The sequence below is a fragment of the Capra hircus genome, chromosome 22 (genome assembly GCF_001704415.2).
Source record: "Capra hircus breed San Clemente chromosome 22, ASM170441v1, whole genome shotgun sequence".
Lineage (NCBI taxonomy): Eukaryota > Metazoa > Chordata > Mammalia > Artiodactyla > Bovidae > Capra > Capra hircus.
In genome coordinates, this window is record NC_030829.1 from 31,204,134 (window position 1) to 31,220,114 (window position 15,981).

The 15,981-nt window shown below is 39.6% G+C and overlaps 1 protein-coding gene across 2 annotated transcripts in view; it reads left to right on the top strand.

Moving 5' to 3' along the window:
• LOC108638602 (myoD family inhibitor domain-containing protein) overlaps positions 5,287-15,981 on the top strand; it is a 108,589-nt gene continuing 97,894 nt past the window's right edge. For both annotated transcript variants that reach the window (XM_018066703.1, XM_018066704.1), the window contains exon 1: positions 5,287-5,374. In XM_018066703.1, coding sequence (XP_017922192.1) covers positions 5,287-5,374 — 88 coding nt within the window. The remainder of the gene's footprint in view (positions 5,375-15,981) is intronic.

The following is a 15,981-nucleotide window of genomic DNA, read 5'->3' on the forward strand; positions in this document are numbered from 1 at the left end:
TGTAAAGAGTTGACTCATTGGAAAAGACCCTGATGCTGGGAGGGATTGGGGGCAGGAGGAAAAGGGGACAACAGAGGATGAGATGCCTGGATGGCATCACCGACTCAATGAACATGAGTATGGGTAAACTCCAGGAGTTGGTGATGGACAGGGAGGCCTGGTGTGCTTCGATTCATGGGGTCACAAAGAATCGGACAGGACTGAGCAACTGAACTGAACTGAACTGAAATAGCAGGGAGGGAACACAGCTCCACCCATCAAAACAAAAATTGTCTATCTCAGTGAAACTATGAGCCATTCCGTGTAGAGCCTCCCAAGACAGATGAGTCAGTGGAGAGTTCTAACAAAACGTGGTCCACCGGAGAAAGGAATGGCAAGCCACTTCAGTATTCTTTCTTTGAGAACCCCATGAACAATATGAAAAGGCAAAAACACTGAAAGATAACTTCCCAGATCAGTAGGTGCCCAATATGCATGAGATCAGTGGAGAAATAGCTCCAGAAAGAAGGAAGGAGTGTAGCCAAAGCAGAAACACACCCAGCTGTGGATGTGACTGGTGATGCAAGCAAGGTCTGATGCTGTAACAAGCAATACTGAATAGGAACCTGGAATGTTAGGTCCGTGAATCAAGGCAATTTGGAAGTGGTCAAACAGAAGACGGCAAGAGTCAATGTCAACATTTTAGGAATCAGCAAATTAAAATGGACTGGAATAGGTGACTTTAACTCAGGTGACCATTTATCTACTACAGTGGGAAACAATCCCTTAGAAGAAATGGAGTAGCCGTCATAGTCACAAAAAAGTCCAAAGTGCAGAACTTGGATACACTCTCAAAAACAACAGAATGATCTCTTTTGGTTTCCAAGGCAAACCATTCAATATCACAGTAATCCAAGTTTATGCTCCAACCAGTAATGCTGAAGAAGCTGATGTTGAATGCTCCTATGAAGACCTACAAGACCTTCTAGAACTAACACCCCAAAAAGATATCCTTTCCATTACAGGGACTGGAATGTAAAACTAGGAAGTCAAAAACACCTGGAATAACCAGAAAATTTGGCCTTGGAGTATTGAATGAAGTAGGGCAAAGGCTAATAGAGTTTTGCCAAGAGACTGGTCATAGCAAACACCCTCTTCCAACAACACAAGAGAAGACTCTACACATGGACATCACCAGATGGTCAACACTGAAATCGGACTGATTATATTCTTTGCAGCCAAAGATGGAGAAGCTCTACAGTCAGCAAAAACAAGACCAGGAGCTGACTGAGCTCAGATCATGAACTCCTTATTGGCAAATTCAGACTTAAATTGAAGAAAGTGGGGAAAACAACTAGACCATTCAGGTATGACCTAAATCAAATCCTTTACGATTATACAGTGGAAGTGAGAAATAGATCTAAGGGACTAGATCTGATAGACAGAGTGCCTGATGAACTATGGCTGGAGGTTTGTGACACTGTACAGGAGACAGGGAGCAAGACCATCCCCATGAAAAGAAATGCAAAAAACCAAAATGGTTGTCTGAGGAAGCCTTAAAAATACCTGTGAAAAGAAGAGAAGTGAAAAACAAAGGAGAAAAGGAAAGATACACCCATTTGAATGCAGAGTTCCAAAGAATAGCAAAGAGAGATAAGAAAGCCTTCCTCCATGATCAATGCAAAGAAATAGAGGAAAACAACAGAATGGGAAAGACTAGAGGTCTCTTCATGAAAATTAGAGATACCAAGGGAAAATTTCACTCAAAGATGGGCTCAATAAAGGACAGAAATGGTATGGACCTAACAGAAGCAGAAGATATTAAGAAGAGGTAGCAAGAATACACAGAACCATATAAAACAGATCTTCATGACCCAGATAATCATGATGGTGTGATCACTCACCTAGAGCCAGACATCCTGGAATGTGAAGTCAAGTGGGCCTTAGGAAGCATCACCACGAACAAAGCTAGTGGAGTTGATGGAATTCCAGTCGAGCTATTTCAAATCCTAAAAGATGACACTATGAAAGTGCTGCACTCAATATGCCAGCAAATTTCGAAAACTCAGCAATGGCCACAGGACTGGAAAATGTCAGTTTTTATTCCAATCCCAAAGAAAGGCAATGCCAAAGAATGCTCAAGCTACCGCACAATTGCATTCATCTCACACGTTAGTAAAGTAATGCTCAAAATTCTCCAAGCCAGACTTCAACAATATCTTAACCATGAACTTCCAGATGTTCAAGCTGGTTTTAGAAAAGGCAGAAGAACTAGAGATCAAATTGCCAACATCTGCTGGATCATTGAAAATGTAAGAGAGTTCCAGAAAAACATCTATTTCTGCTTTATTGATTATGCCAAAGCCTTTGACTGTGTCAATCACAACAAACTGTGGAAAATTCTGAAAGAGATGGGAATACCAGACCACCTGACCTGCCTCTCAAGAAATCTGTACACAGGTCAGGAAGCAACAGTTAGAACTGGACATGGAACAACAGATTGGTTCCAAACTGAAAAAGGAGTACATCAAGGCTGTATACTGTCACCTTGCTTATTTAACTTCTATGCAGAGTACATCATGTGAAATGGCAGGCTGGATGAAGCACAAGCTGGAATCAAGATTGCCGAGAGAAATATCAATAACCTCAGATATGCAGATGACACCATGCTTGTGGCAGAAAGTGAAGAACTAAAGAGGCACTTGATAAAAGTGAAAGAGGAGAGTGAAAAAGTTGGCTTAAAACTTAACAGTTAGAAAACTAAGATCATGGCATCTGGTCCCATCACTTCATGGGAAATAGATGGGGAAACAGTGGAAACAGTGGCAGACTTTATTTTTTGGGGCCCCCAAATCACTGCAGATGGTGACTGAAGCCATGAAATTAAAAGCCGTTTACTTCTTGGAAGAAAAGTTATGACCAATCTAGACAGCAGAGACATTACTTTGCCAACATAGGTCTGTCTAGTCAAGGCTTTAGTTTTTCCAGTAGTCATGTTAGGATGTGAGAGTTGGACTATAAAGAAAACTGAGTGCCAAAGAATTGATGTTTTTGAACTGTGGTGTGGAAAAGACTCATGAGAGTCCCTTGGACTGCAAGGAGATCCAACCAGTCAATCCTTAAGGAAATCAGTCCTGAATGTTCATTGGAAGGACTGATGTTGAAGCTGAAACTCCAATACTTTGGCCGCCTGATGTGAAGAACTGGCTCATTGGAAAAGGCCCTGATGCTGAGAAAAATTGAAGGTGGGAGGAGAAGGGAACAACAGAGGAAGAAACAGCTGGATGGCATGGCCAACTCAATGGACATGAGCTTGAAGAAACCCCAGGAGTTGGTGATGGACAGGGAGGCCTGGCATGCTGCAGTCCATGGGGTTGCAAAGAGTTGGGCAGGACTGAACTGAACTGAACTGATCATGTCAGAAGCGGGGGTGTGGTAAGGGGGGAAGTATTATGGGTTATAATCTTATCAGGAAAATAAAGCAAGTTTATATAAGACCACAATGGATATGTGTATGCCAGAAGTCCCAAGAGAAGGGAATGATCATTTCTAGATGAGTGAGATAGAAGACTTCAACGTGGAGGTGAAGATGGGCCTCTAAGGCAACATTCTGAAATGTTAGTAATGGAAGCAGGTAAATTCAAGGAACTGCAGCACTACAATTAGGTTAAAGTGGAAAGAAGGTTAGGCACCACGGAAAAATCTTAAAACTTGAAGCCATAGGGTGAAAATAATGTTATAGATTGTAACCAGTCAAGGTTTTTATTGGCTGTTACAGGAATCTGAAATTTATCTTTGCTCCCAGTTTTATTGTTCTTAAAAACTATGTTGATCAGTCAATTTTCATATGAAACTGAGAGCAAAATAGAAGAAATGAAGTTGGGGAAAAGAGGTGAAATGGACACAAGACAATCAGATAACAGTTTCCAGGTTAAAGACACTGGAGGAAGCAAACCACCTAGGGTCAAAAAATAATGATTGTTTTTTTCATAATGGAAAAACCAGCATTTAGGAATGTTGGATGATTTATTATCATCCATACCTAAGGGTTATGCTTTTTGTTTTTCAACTTCTGTTGAAAACAGTATCTTTGCCTAAGAATCTAAAGACAAATCCTCTTTGGAATGTGATTTCAAATTCTTTTTTGGATTATCTGCAGAGTCTCAAAAGAACTTGAAATGTTTTCTTGTTACCTATAAAATGTTAGAAACACTTGCCTTTCAAAACAGCAGCTGCAGGGTGAACATCTAGAAAATAAACCCAGAGAGGCTTCCCTTCTTTGTTCTGTTAACCCAAATAGTCTCTATGTATTTTTCAATCTCTTTTTTTCTACACCTTTTAATATTAACCATAAGTGATGAATGGCGGGTGTGGAAGGAAGGGGACTGGAGAAACCCCATCCATTTGAAAAGAGTTCATTCTTTTTACCCTATTTTGCAGAGTATCATTTTAAATAAGTGCTAGCCAGGAGAAGGTTTCTATTGTTTTGAACCACAGGCTTTATATTACCTTAAAAAAAAAAAAAAAAAACCTCTCAGCCGCAAGTTGGATGCTTCTGGCAGCAATACAAATCTAGCACCACCCAGAGAAGGAGCGTATTTGCTTCTTCGCTCACTTCTGGCAGGGCAGAGGAATGCTGGACATCGAGAGACGACAAGGGAGGCTGTCCAGAGCATTGCCACGCTGCTTCCCCATCCCTCGCCTTGGGCCTCCTCCCTTGGGAACACACAGGTAAGGACATAGAGGTGCTGATGCAAGTGGAGCATCCTAGCTCACTGTGACCATGTCTGGGAGGAAGTCAAGTGCAATGCACTAAGGATGCCTACTAGATCTCAACACTTTCAGGAAGCTCAATGTGGCCTGGCTGAGGTCATAGGGCTCTCATTCCATCCACCACACTGCTAAAAAGGTCCTTCTGTGTTTCTTAGCCTTTCTATCTTTGTGTATCTCTTTGAAGCATGCTTTTCTCTAGACTATTAAGAAAAACATTGAAACAGCACTGTATGTTTTGATTTTGACAAATCGGAGGCTAGTTGTTCATCTGTTTTTCTTTTGTATTCAGAAATCAGAGCTTACAGCAATCTTGACTGCTGAAAGTGAAATATCTTCTAAAGTTTCATTTTCAGTGTAGTGTTGTAAAATACTACATGTGGATAAAATATAAAATTTAGCATCAGACAGGGAGCTGAAAAACTACAGAGATAAAATGTTCCTATAATATGGCAGTCATCTCTAAATATAAGGTTCCATGTTATAAATTTGGGTTCTTAATGAATTTTTTATATCATCAATTCTGTTTCCACTTAGATGTCAGAAACTGAGCTGGAAAAGATAAAAGTCAGAACAGCTAAGCATTTTGAAAATGACAAAAATAACATTTCTTGGTTGAAGGAAGGTAAGTTCTCTTACTGCTGATTTTCTATCAATGTGAAAATTGTGCTTTTGTTTATAAGCAAAAAAGAGTGGGCAGAATGAGGAAAACTGCCCTGCAGTTCAAATGATATTAATTCTTCTGATTTTCTGTTTCTTTTTCTCTCTCTCTCTTTTTTTTTTTTTTTTGGCCTAAGTGGTAGATTGAGGGTGTTTAGTATTGAAATGTTTTTTACATTTCTTAGGCTGCAGGACACTTAGGTGATTTTATGAGTAGGGGAATATACTCTTCCAATTCAGATACATGTTACCTATCAGGTTCTTGTTGTGCTAAAGAATTTTCTCCTTTGTACCCAGGAAGATGAAATCATTTGAGGACAAGTATTTTTTAAATAATAATCACAGAAAGGAGTGCAGGCTGTAGGAAGGCATGTCTACAAATAGAATTGTCATTCACTGCAGTTACAGAGCCACCTTCCCAGGGGAGAGTGCTGTCGGCCACAAGCACTGTGTGCATAAGATGCCTGCTTGAAATACACACACAAATCGATAAGTCCTCCTAGGAGGAGTACAAATTGGTGCACTTTCGAAAACACGTATAAACTCATGATTATTTACTAGAAGGCTTTATTTCATATTCTTTTCTTTTTATGAATACCTTTAATGTTTCTTAAAGGAAACTGATTTGATATTTTATTTAAATAAATAAGTTGTCTCTTTTACACCATTTCCTGGATCTATTCAATTGTAAAAAGATGGCTCTTAAGTAGTTGCCATTCCTCAAAACTGTTTTCTAAGGTCACAGGAGACTTTAATATATATGTCAAGTAAGTTCTATAACATCAAACATCATCATCATTATTACATCAAACACAACGACAATGTGCATTAGTGATTATGCTGAATCATCAAAAACAACCTTATAAAGCACTAATTACTCCTAACATTCAGGTGAGAAAACAGAATCTCAAAGAGTTTAAGTAAATTACCTAAAATTACAAAATTAGGAAGTGACAGAGCTGGGATTTGATCCCAGACCGTGTGACTCCTCAGCAAATAAATTTAACTACCACCTTTCACTGTGTTTCAAAGAAAAGATGTTTAAGTCACTTGTCAGGACATGATTTGTGCTCAAAAACTTTCCTAAAGTGTTTAAATCAACACCTTCACTTTCACATATACATACTCCATCCACTCTTATTCTTAATTGCTCTTTACCACCACTGTCATTTTTCAACTGTTCACTTAAAAAAAAAAAAAGATTATCCTTCTGCCCCAGGGCCCCATAATCAAATTTAATAGCTGGGACTCATCTCTAGTGAAGACTTCATTTCAGGATAAAAGTGGGTACAGACATGAAGCATTCTCAGAATCATTTCCTTCCAAAAGCCACAGAGCTAAGAAATCTTTTTTTTTCTTTTAATTAAACAATCTTTTAAATACAAACTTAAAAAAAAAACAGAAGTGAAAAACAAAAACTGAACTCAGGCTAAAAATCCTTCTGTGTTTTTGTTGGGAGGACCAAACCCACAAAGACAGAGGAGTTCTTTACTGCTGCTTATAGGGAAGTTTATCTTATTTTGTTTTGCTTCAGCTGCTCCATGCTATAGATGTATCATAGAGAAATAACGACAAAATTGATAGACCAGTCAATTGCTTCCTGAAAATTTTTGGTTTAAAAAAACTGTCTCCATGAAGTAAAACTTAGGATTTAATTATTGTATTCTACAAAACCTAATTTCCCAGGTGACCTGTTTTATCCCATTTTGGACACAATTTAAGCTACACTCAAATTATGTTTACTTTATTTCATTAATTGTGAATTATCAGGAGGAGTTAGTTTTTTAACATAAATGTCTTTTCATTTAATGTTAAGAAAAAGTTAATATGTTGTCTTATCAAAAAAGAAATAGGCTGGTGCAGTGGCAATAGGAGAGCATTTGAAGTCAGGCAGGTGAAGCTTTAATTTTTCTGCTCAGTTGTTTGCTAGCTGGTGACTATGCTCTTACTTAACCTCTCTGAGCTTCGGATTCCTTAGCCAAGGAGTATAAGATCTAGCTTGCGAAATTACGGGGAAGATAGGCCATTATTTCGTGTCTTTTATCCCCTCTTGAAAGTATGGTTCAAAATCAGATAATTATTTTTCGAGATTCTGATTCATAGTTTGAACAATGAGCACCACGCTAAGTGCTATATGTTTTTACAGCACTGTCAACAGAAAGGACCTCTATAAAGAGGCAACAAGGCAGTTTATCTGGGATCTTAGAATTGCAGTTTGGGGGATCACAGATTTGGGAGGAAACCAGAATAGTGTCTGATCGGAGAAAATGGGCAGAGGGGTTATGGGGAAAAGAGGAAGATCGTGCAGGCTACACAAGCTGGTGACTGAAGTCTGGACAGGAGAGTAAATCTGTTCCACACATGACTCAGCTATCGAGCTTACTTATCCTTTCCTGGGGGTAGGTGGGATTTCCTTAGTCCACAAAAAGCCCAGTTCTCAGCATTATTCTTTCCTTCTGGCAACTCAGCCAACTATTCAGTTGCTTTATTTTTCCATGTTCAGTCAAAGTTCAGCACAGGCAGCAAACATGGAGATCCTTCTTGCATGCCTCAGTCATTCCTGCCATTGTTTCTCTCAAGGCATTTCATGTAAATTCCTTCCTTTTGTCCCTGTAACCATTTGGTGTGCTGTAGTATTGGTCCATTTTCCAGATTAAAAGACAGAGGCTCAGAGAAACTAGATCTTTTTTTTAATGACAAAAAAATGCTTTTATTTATTTAGCTTCTTATAATACTCACATAACAGAAACTGAAAAATTCGTGTTAATATTTAGTCTCTAAGTCATGTCCAACTCTTTGGCAACCCCATGGACTGTAGCCCACCAGGCTCCTCAGTCCATGGGATTTCCCAGGCAAGAATACTGGAGTGGGTAGCCATTTCCTAGTCTTTCCCATTCTGTTGTTTTCCTCTATTTCTTTGAATTGATCATTGAGGAAGGCTTTCTTATCTCTCCTTGCTATTCTTTGGAACTCTGGATTCAAATGGGTATAGGTTTTCTTTTCTCCCTTGCCTTTCACTTCTCTTCTTTTCACAGCTATTTGTAAAATGCTACTCAGACACGCATTTCATCTTTTTACATTTTTTTTTCCCTTGGGCGTGGTCTTGATCCCTCCCTCCTGTACAGTGTCACGAACCTCCATCCATAGTTCATCAGGCACTCAGTCTATCAGATCTAATCCGTTGAATCTATTTTGCATTACCACTGTACAATCGTAAGGGATTTGATTTAGGTCATAATTGAATGGTCTAGTGGTTTCCCCCACTTTCTTCAATTTCAGTCTGAATTTGGCAATAAGGAGTTGATGATCGAAGCCACAGTCAGCTCCTGGTCTTGTTTTTGCTGACAGTATATAGCTTCTCAATCTTTGGCTGCAAAGAATATAATCAGTCTGATTTCGGTGTTGACCATCTGGTGATGTGCATGTGTAGAGTCTTCCCTTGTGTTGTTGGAAGAGGGTGTTTGTTATGACCAGTGCATTCTCTTGGCAAAACTCTATTAGCCTTTGCCCTGCTTCATTCTGTACTCCAAGGCCAAATTTGCCTGTTACTCCAGGTATTTCTTGACTTCCTACTTTTGCATTCCAGTCCCCTATAATGTTAAGGACATCTTTTGGGGGTGTTAGTTCTAGAAGATCTTGTAGGTCATCACAGGAGCATTCAACATCAGTTTCTTCAGCAATACTGGTTGGGGCATAAACTTGGATTACTGTGATATTGAATGGTTTGCCTTGGAAACCAAAAGAGATCATTCTGTTGTTTTTGAGATTGCACCCAAGTTCTGCACTTTGGACTCTTTCGTTGGCTATGATGGCTACTCCATTTCTTCTAAGGGATTGTTTCCCAGCGTAGTAGATACAATGGTCACCTGAGTTAAATTCACCCATTCCAGTCCATTTTAGTTCACTGATCCCTAAAATGTGAATGTTAACTCTTGCCATCTTCTGTTTGACCACTTCCAATTTGCCTTGATTCATGGACCTAACATTCCAGGTTCCTATGCAGTATTGTTCTTTACAGTATCAGACTTTACTTCCATCACCAGTCACATCCACAGCTGGGGATTGTTTTTATTTTGGCTTAGCCTCTTCATTCTTTCTGGAGCTATTTCTCCACTGATCTCCAGTAGCATATTGGGCACCTACCAACCTGGGGAGTTTATCTTTCCGTGTCATATCTATTTGCTTTTTCAAACTGTTCATGGGGTTCTCAAGGCAAGGTTACTAAAGTGGCTTGCCATTCCCTTCTCCAGTGGACCATGTTTTGTCATAACTCTCCACCTTGACATGTCTGTCTTGGGTGGCCATACATGACATGGCTCATAGTTTCATTGAGTTGGATAAGGCTGTGATCCAAATGATCAATTTGGTTAGTTTTCTATAATTGTGGTTTCCATTCTATCTGCCCTCTGATGGCTCCTTAGATGGCTCCTTAGAGGCTTGTGGAAGCTTCCTGATAGGAGGGGCTGGCTGTGGAGGACGCTGAGATTTGCTCTGATGGGCAGGGCCAAACTCGGTAAATATTTAATCGAATTTTCTGTTGATGGGTGGGGCTGTGTTCCCTCCCTGTAGTTTGACCGGAGGCCAAACTATGCTAGTGGTAATGCTGGTAACAGTGACCTCCTTCAGAAGGACTTATGCCAGGACTGTTGTGCTCAGTGGCCCTAACCTCACAGAAGGCACTGTTGACCCACACCTCTGCTGGAGACTCCTGGACACCCATAGGCATGTCTGGCTCAGTCTCTTATGGGGTCACTGCTCCTTTCTCCTGGGTGCACACAAGATTTTCTGCCCTCCAAGAGTCTGTTTCCCTAGTCCTATGTAAGTTCTGTAATCAAATCCCACTGGCCTTCAAAGTCAAATTCCCTGGGGGTTCTCAGTCCCTTTGGTGGTTCCCCAGGTTGGGAATTCTGCTGTGGGTCCTAGAACTTTAACAACAGTGCGAGAACTTCTTTGGGATAATTATTTTCCAGTTTGTAGTTTGTTTGCTTGATGGCTCTGTAGTGGAGTTCACACATCGTACCTTCCAGGTCTGCTGCAGCCTGACTGCCTGTCCCCGTGGCAGGCCACTGCTAACTCATGCCTCTACAGGAGACACTCAAACACTCAAAGGTAGGTTTGGCTCAGTGTCTTGTGAGTTCCCTGGGTCCTCGTGTGCACAAGGTTTTGTTTGAGCCCTCCGAGCATCTCTGGTGGGTATAGGGTTTGATTCTAAACATGATTTCATCCCTCCTACTGTCTACTGGGACTTCTCCTTTGTCCCTGGATGTTGGTATCTTTTTTGGTGGGACCCAACATTCTCCTGTTGATGGTTGTTCAGCAGTTACTTGCAATTTGGGGGTTTTCACAGGAAAAGATGAGTGCACGTCCTTCTACTCTGCCATATTTTAGGGCTGTTTGTAATTTATCAAAACCCCTTCCCCCTTAAAAAAAGAAAAATAAATAAAGTAATCCTTCAGTATCCACCAGGGGACTGGCTCCAGTACCCCCTGTGGATACCAACTCCAAAGATGCTTAAGTCTCATATCAGATGGTATGGGGAGTCAGCCCTCTGTATCTGCAGATTCAGAACCCATGGATAGGGAGGGATGACTGTAGTGATCTGAAAGTTGTTCAAAACCTCCTTTATGAATAACAAATTAATTGCTTCTCCCATCACAGTGTCTCTTGCCTCCCTCTGAAACTCCAGCTGAATACTGTCCATGGTTAAAATATAGGGAATCACAGCACTGCCTGATTAGGGTTGGACCAAATGCTCACTGGGTTTATCTACATAAACCAGTTACCACGGCACCTGACCTCGGAGTGAGCGTGGAACCAAGAAGAGTCACATCATCACTTCCAACCTAAGTACTGATACTCTTTCTAACTTTTCATCTTCAAACATTCATTCGGTGCACCCAATTTGATTTACGTTTATTAACAGTATCAACAGAGACAAGGCATGAGCATAATAGCACACATTTAATAAAAAAAAAAAAAAAAGGAGGAAAGAAAGAAACACAGTCCTGCAGTTGAGAATTTTACCTAATTGTCCTGCTTTGGCCTGAAAGGTGAAAAGGTTCTTTGCTTTCTACTTCTCTCAAAGGGTTGGTTGAAGCAACATCCAGAGCTTTTTACTAACAGTTAGGGTAAACAGTGTTTAAGAAACACATCAATAAACCTGAAAATGTATTCAGAATAAAACTAACTGAATCTAGTTTCATCTTCTATCAAACTACCAGGCAATCTTGTATCACTACAGCCTTTGAACTCCTGACTTCTCAAATTTTAGATTGATCAAATTCCTGACTCCCAACTTAAGGAATTCAGCAGGATATAGATGGAGAGAGGATATAAATGTTTAAGAGCAAGTAACATGAAGTAACACGCTCAGGGACCATACTCAGAGAAAACCTGTTTTAAGACAACAAGAGAAGCAAAATATGATTGTGAAATATGCACCCAGCAAGATGAGCTGTGCTATGTAACTGTGGGCCAAGATGGTCTTGAAAGGCCAGTCTTGAAGATGGCCATGAGCTATTTGCACAGAGGGAGAGAAGGAGTTAATGCCAGGAGTAGAAGCATCAGAGGCTGCATGATGCAATAACCACTTTGGTGCCAGGGAAATGGGCATGTTGGCTAGTTATCTGCATATGGGTTAACACAAGAAACGGAGGACAAAAAGACGGAGTGCCAAGTATAAGTAGCTGGACATGGGTTTATAAGTTGTCAGTGCAGGCAGGTCTGAGGTCAGGGACCAATATACTGAACTGTGATTTGGGCATACATATCTGTAACTGGAGTACAAGCTGGCATGGGACAGGCAGAGGAAAAGTTTAAGGCAAGATGGATGATGATGGCTAAGCCAGCAATGCACTCAACACCCTAGACAACAGGGCCATATGACTGGCATAAAAGTCATAACAAGGAGAAGAAGAAAATAGGCCCAAATGTGAAAAATGTTATGAAGGAAAAATTGATATAACATAGAAATTGGGGGGAAATTACAGGTGGAATAAGATGGCATGTAATACTCCATTAAGCCAGGGAGCATTCTGGGTAACCATTTCAGTGCTTGCTCCTTACATCATTTGATACGGAAGAGAAACAGTGAAATGAAGGGATGGGAGCCTTTAAATTGTTGCCATTTGCAGTTTAAAATCACAGCATCGCCAGTGTTTGAACTGCACACAATTTCCTGGAGTGTCTCCTGATTTTTCAGGAGAACTGGATTTCTATATGACATCGCCTGAATTCTAAAGGTTAACTAATGACAATGAACAGCAATAGTTACAAGAAAATACCATGCAGGACAAATAAACCAGATTCTGTGAGTCTAGCTCAGCTCAAGGGCTACCAGTTTGTAACTTCTGTTCTAAAAGCTTGTATCTCTCAACAAAATCTATTACAATTTCCTGAAAACTGGTTTTCCATAAATATTACTCTGTCTATATATGTATGTGTGTACATATATATATATATATATACACACACACAAAGTTAAAACAAACGTTTGACTTAAAAACATAAAATTAAGAACATTAAAATAAAACTGTTTGTCTTTCGGAAGACTAGCTCTCCGTGATTGGTTTAGTAAAGCAGTCTCTTTATGGGTGTAATAAATAGAAGAATAAAATTATCCCAAGTTACAAATGTGTCCTCAACATACAAGGCATAGAGTTCTATACTTCTGACCTGATGCTGACTCAGTCCCACAGCTGCTACACTGGGTGGGGCCACACAGGGAAAGTTCATATTATAGAAAATACTTGATTTTTTTTTTTAAAGGCAAGGGTGGAGGAGGAGGGAAATGAATAAGTTTGGCTTTCACTTCTAAAAATGCCAGGAAGAAAAGATATGAAAGTTCTATAGGTTATTCTGAACTATAGATACTTTTTCTATAAGCAGTCACATAGTGACTATAATCTTTGATGATTTCAAAATCATTATTTAGATATATTTTAAAGAAAATGTCCCTAAACTTTAGTATCAATATAGAGAAGTCAGGTCACCAAAGAGCTGGCAGCTTGAATACAGTGTGATCATTTAATCAGAGTTCATGACCATTCAGTTCAGTTCAGTTTAGTCGCTCAGTCGTGTCCGACTCTTTGTGACCCCATGAATCGCAGCACGCCAGGCCTCCCTGTCCATCAACAACTCCCAGAGTTTATCCATACTCATGTTCATTGAGTCGGTGATACCATCCAGTCATCTCATTCTCTGTCATCCCCTTCTCCTCCTGCCCACAATCCCTCCCACCATCAGAGTCTTTTCCAATGAGTCAACTCTTCGCATGAGGTGGCCAAAGGACTGGAGTTTCAGCTTTAGCATCATTCCTTCCAAAGAAATCCCAGGGTTGATCTGCTTCAGAATGGACTGGTTGGATCTCCTTGCAGTCCAAGGGACTCTCAAGAGTCTTCTCCAACACCACAGTTCAAAAGCATCAATTCTTCGGCACTCAGCCTTCTTCACAGTCCAGCTCTCACCTCCATACATGACCACAGGAAAAACCATAGCCTTGACTAGATGGACCTTAATCGGCAAAATAATGTCTCTGCTTTTTAATATGCTGTCTAGGTTGGTCATAACTTTTCTTCCAAGGAGTAAGTGTCTTTTAATTTCATGGCTGCAGTCACCATCTGCAGTGATTTTGGAGCCCAAAAAAATAAAGTCCACTGTTTTCCCATCTATTTCCCATAAAGTGATTAGAGACCAATAATTCTAGATATTGGAAAATATCCAAGAAATTCAAAAAGCCATGTTCCACAAATTCCCTTCTCAATATAATCCAAAACTTGAAGTCCATAACACAAGAATCCCATCTCATTTCCGTTAAGGTCTGTTTGCAAATGAGATGGAGAAAGCATAAATCTTACATGTACTGACATTCATAAATTCACTAAACTTCCCTTAATTCTAAGTGAAGACAATTCACTTCATTTGCTCAAAAATAATTTCAGATCATGAGCATTAAGACAATTTCAAAATGCATTTTTATACAATTCAGCAAGCATTTGAAGAGACTCCTCTTGAACTTGCAGATAATATATTAGGCAAAGAAACAAAGATGTCAAAAAATGAAAATGCCACAGGTTCTGCCCTCAAGGAATTCATGTATTTAAGTGCTTTATTATAATGACTAAATATTAATCCATGCTAATTCTCTCACTCAGATAATTCTCATTTTTAAAGGGGCTACTTTTTGTGTGTCTAGCTTTAAAATTAAGCAACACTAATGTCTATTTGAAATTGTTAATGTGCACCAATAGTGTATCTTGATTTCCTTTTATTATGTGCACATAGGAAATAGAATCATTAGCTCTTATTTCTGTAGTCTCCATGGACTTGTGAACATGTGTTACCTAATAACCAAAACACTGGTAAGGAGAAGGTAACAGTCAAAGAGAATGTTGTTTTGTTTTTAACCAGAGGTGAAAGGAGAAATTAGATGTGAAAATATGCCCTTAAAGAAGTAAACAAGCACAAGATCATTTCACAAGGTAATTATTTTGAAGTGTTAAAACAAGATGATATGAAAGAGACTGGCATGGGAACTATCTTTCAGAAGCAGCCATCAGAGAAGTTTTTTGTTTTTGTTTTTGTTTTTTTGGCCTTCTTTTGGTATTTTTATTTATTTTTTATTTTTTTATTATTATTATTTTTTAATTTTAAAATCTTTAATTCTTACATGCGTTCCCAAACATGAACCCCCCTCCCACCTCCCTCCCCATAACATCCATCAGAGAAGTTTTGAATGAAAGATTATTGACCTGAAATTTAAATAACAAGAAGAAGCCAGCTGTCCAAAAGTCTGGGAAGAGCATTCCAACAGGGAAAAGAGTCTTTGTAATGATAGTATGGTTCAGAATGACTGGATGAGAAGGAAGAAAGGGAAGAAAGAATAAAGGAAATAAGGGAGGGAGGGAGTAAGGAAGGGAAGGGGGAGAAACATGTTCAAGTCATAAATAATGTTGAACATTTGCTGGTCATAGGCAGGAATTTAATGTTTTTCCCTAATCTGAATTAGGAGTCACTGGAGATTCTAAGTAGGGGATAAAAGCAACTACTTATACTGGATGTGGTAAAGAATATATGCATATGCAGAAATAAAACAGAAGACCCTGCAATTGACCAAGCAAAAGATGATAAACGAGACAGGCTAAAACTGTGAAGGTGAAAGAGGTAGTATAGAATTCAGGATCTATTTTGGAGATAGAACTAATTGAACTGGCTGGTGCTCTGGTGTGAGGCAAGAGAAGGAAAGGAGGCAAAGTTAACTCCTGGCTTGAGAACCTGCATGATGATAATGATGCATGAAGAATAAGAGAAAACGTGGCTGGAGATGGAGGAATCAGAAGATTTGGGTGGGTGCCATTAAATGTGAAATGGTGACATCCCATGAAGATTATAAATTGGGCAATAGCATACATGAGATCAGCTGTCTACTTTAAGTAACGCTGACAGGGAGGTTGGCTAGAGATTTTGATTTAGGCCTGAAGATTGAGAAAGCATCTGCTGATGGCAGAATACAGGAAATGAAATACCATTTCAAGTAGAAGGGTTAAGGTGGGAAAGAATGTGTCATGTTCCAAA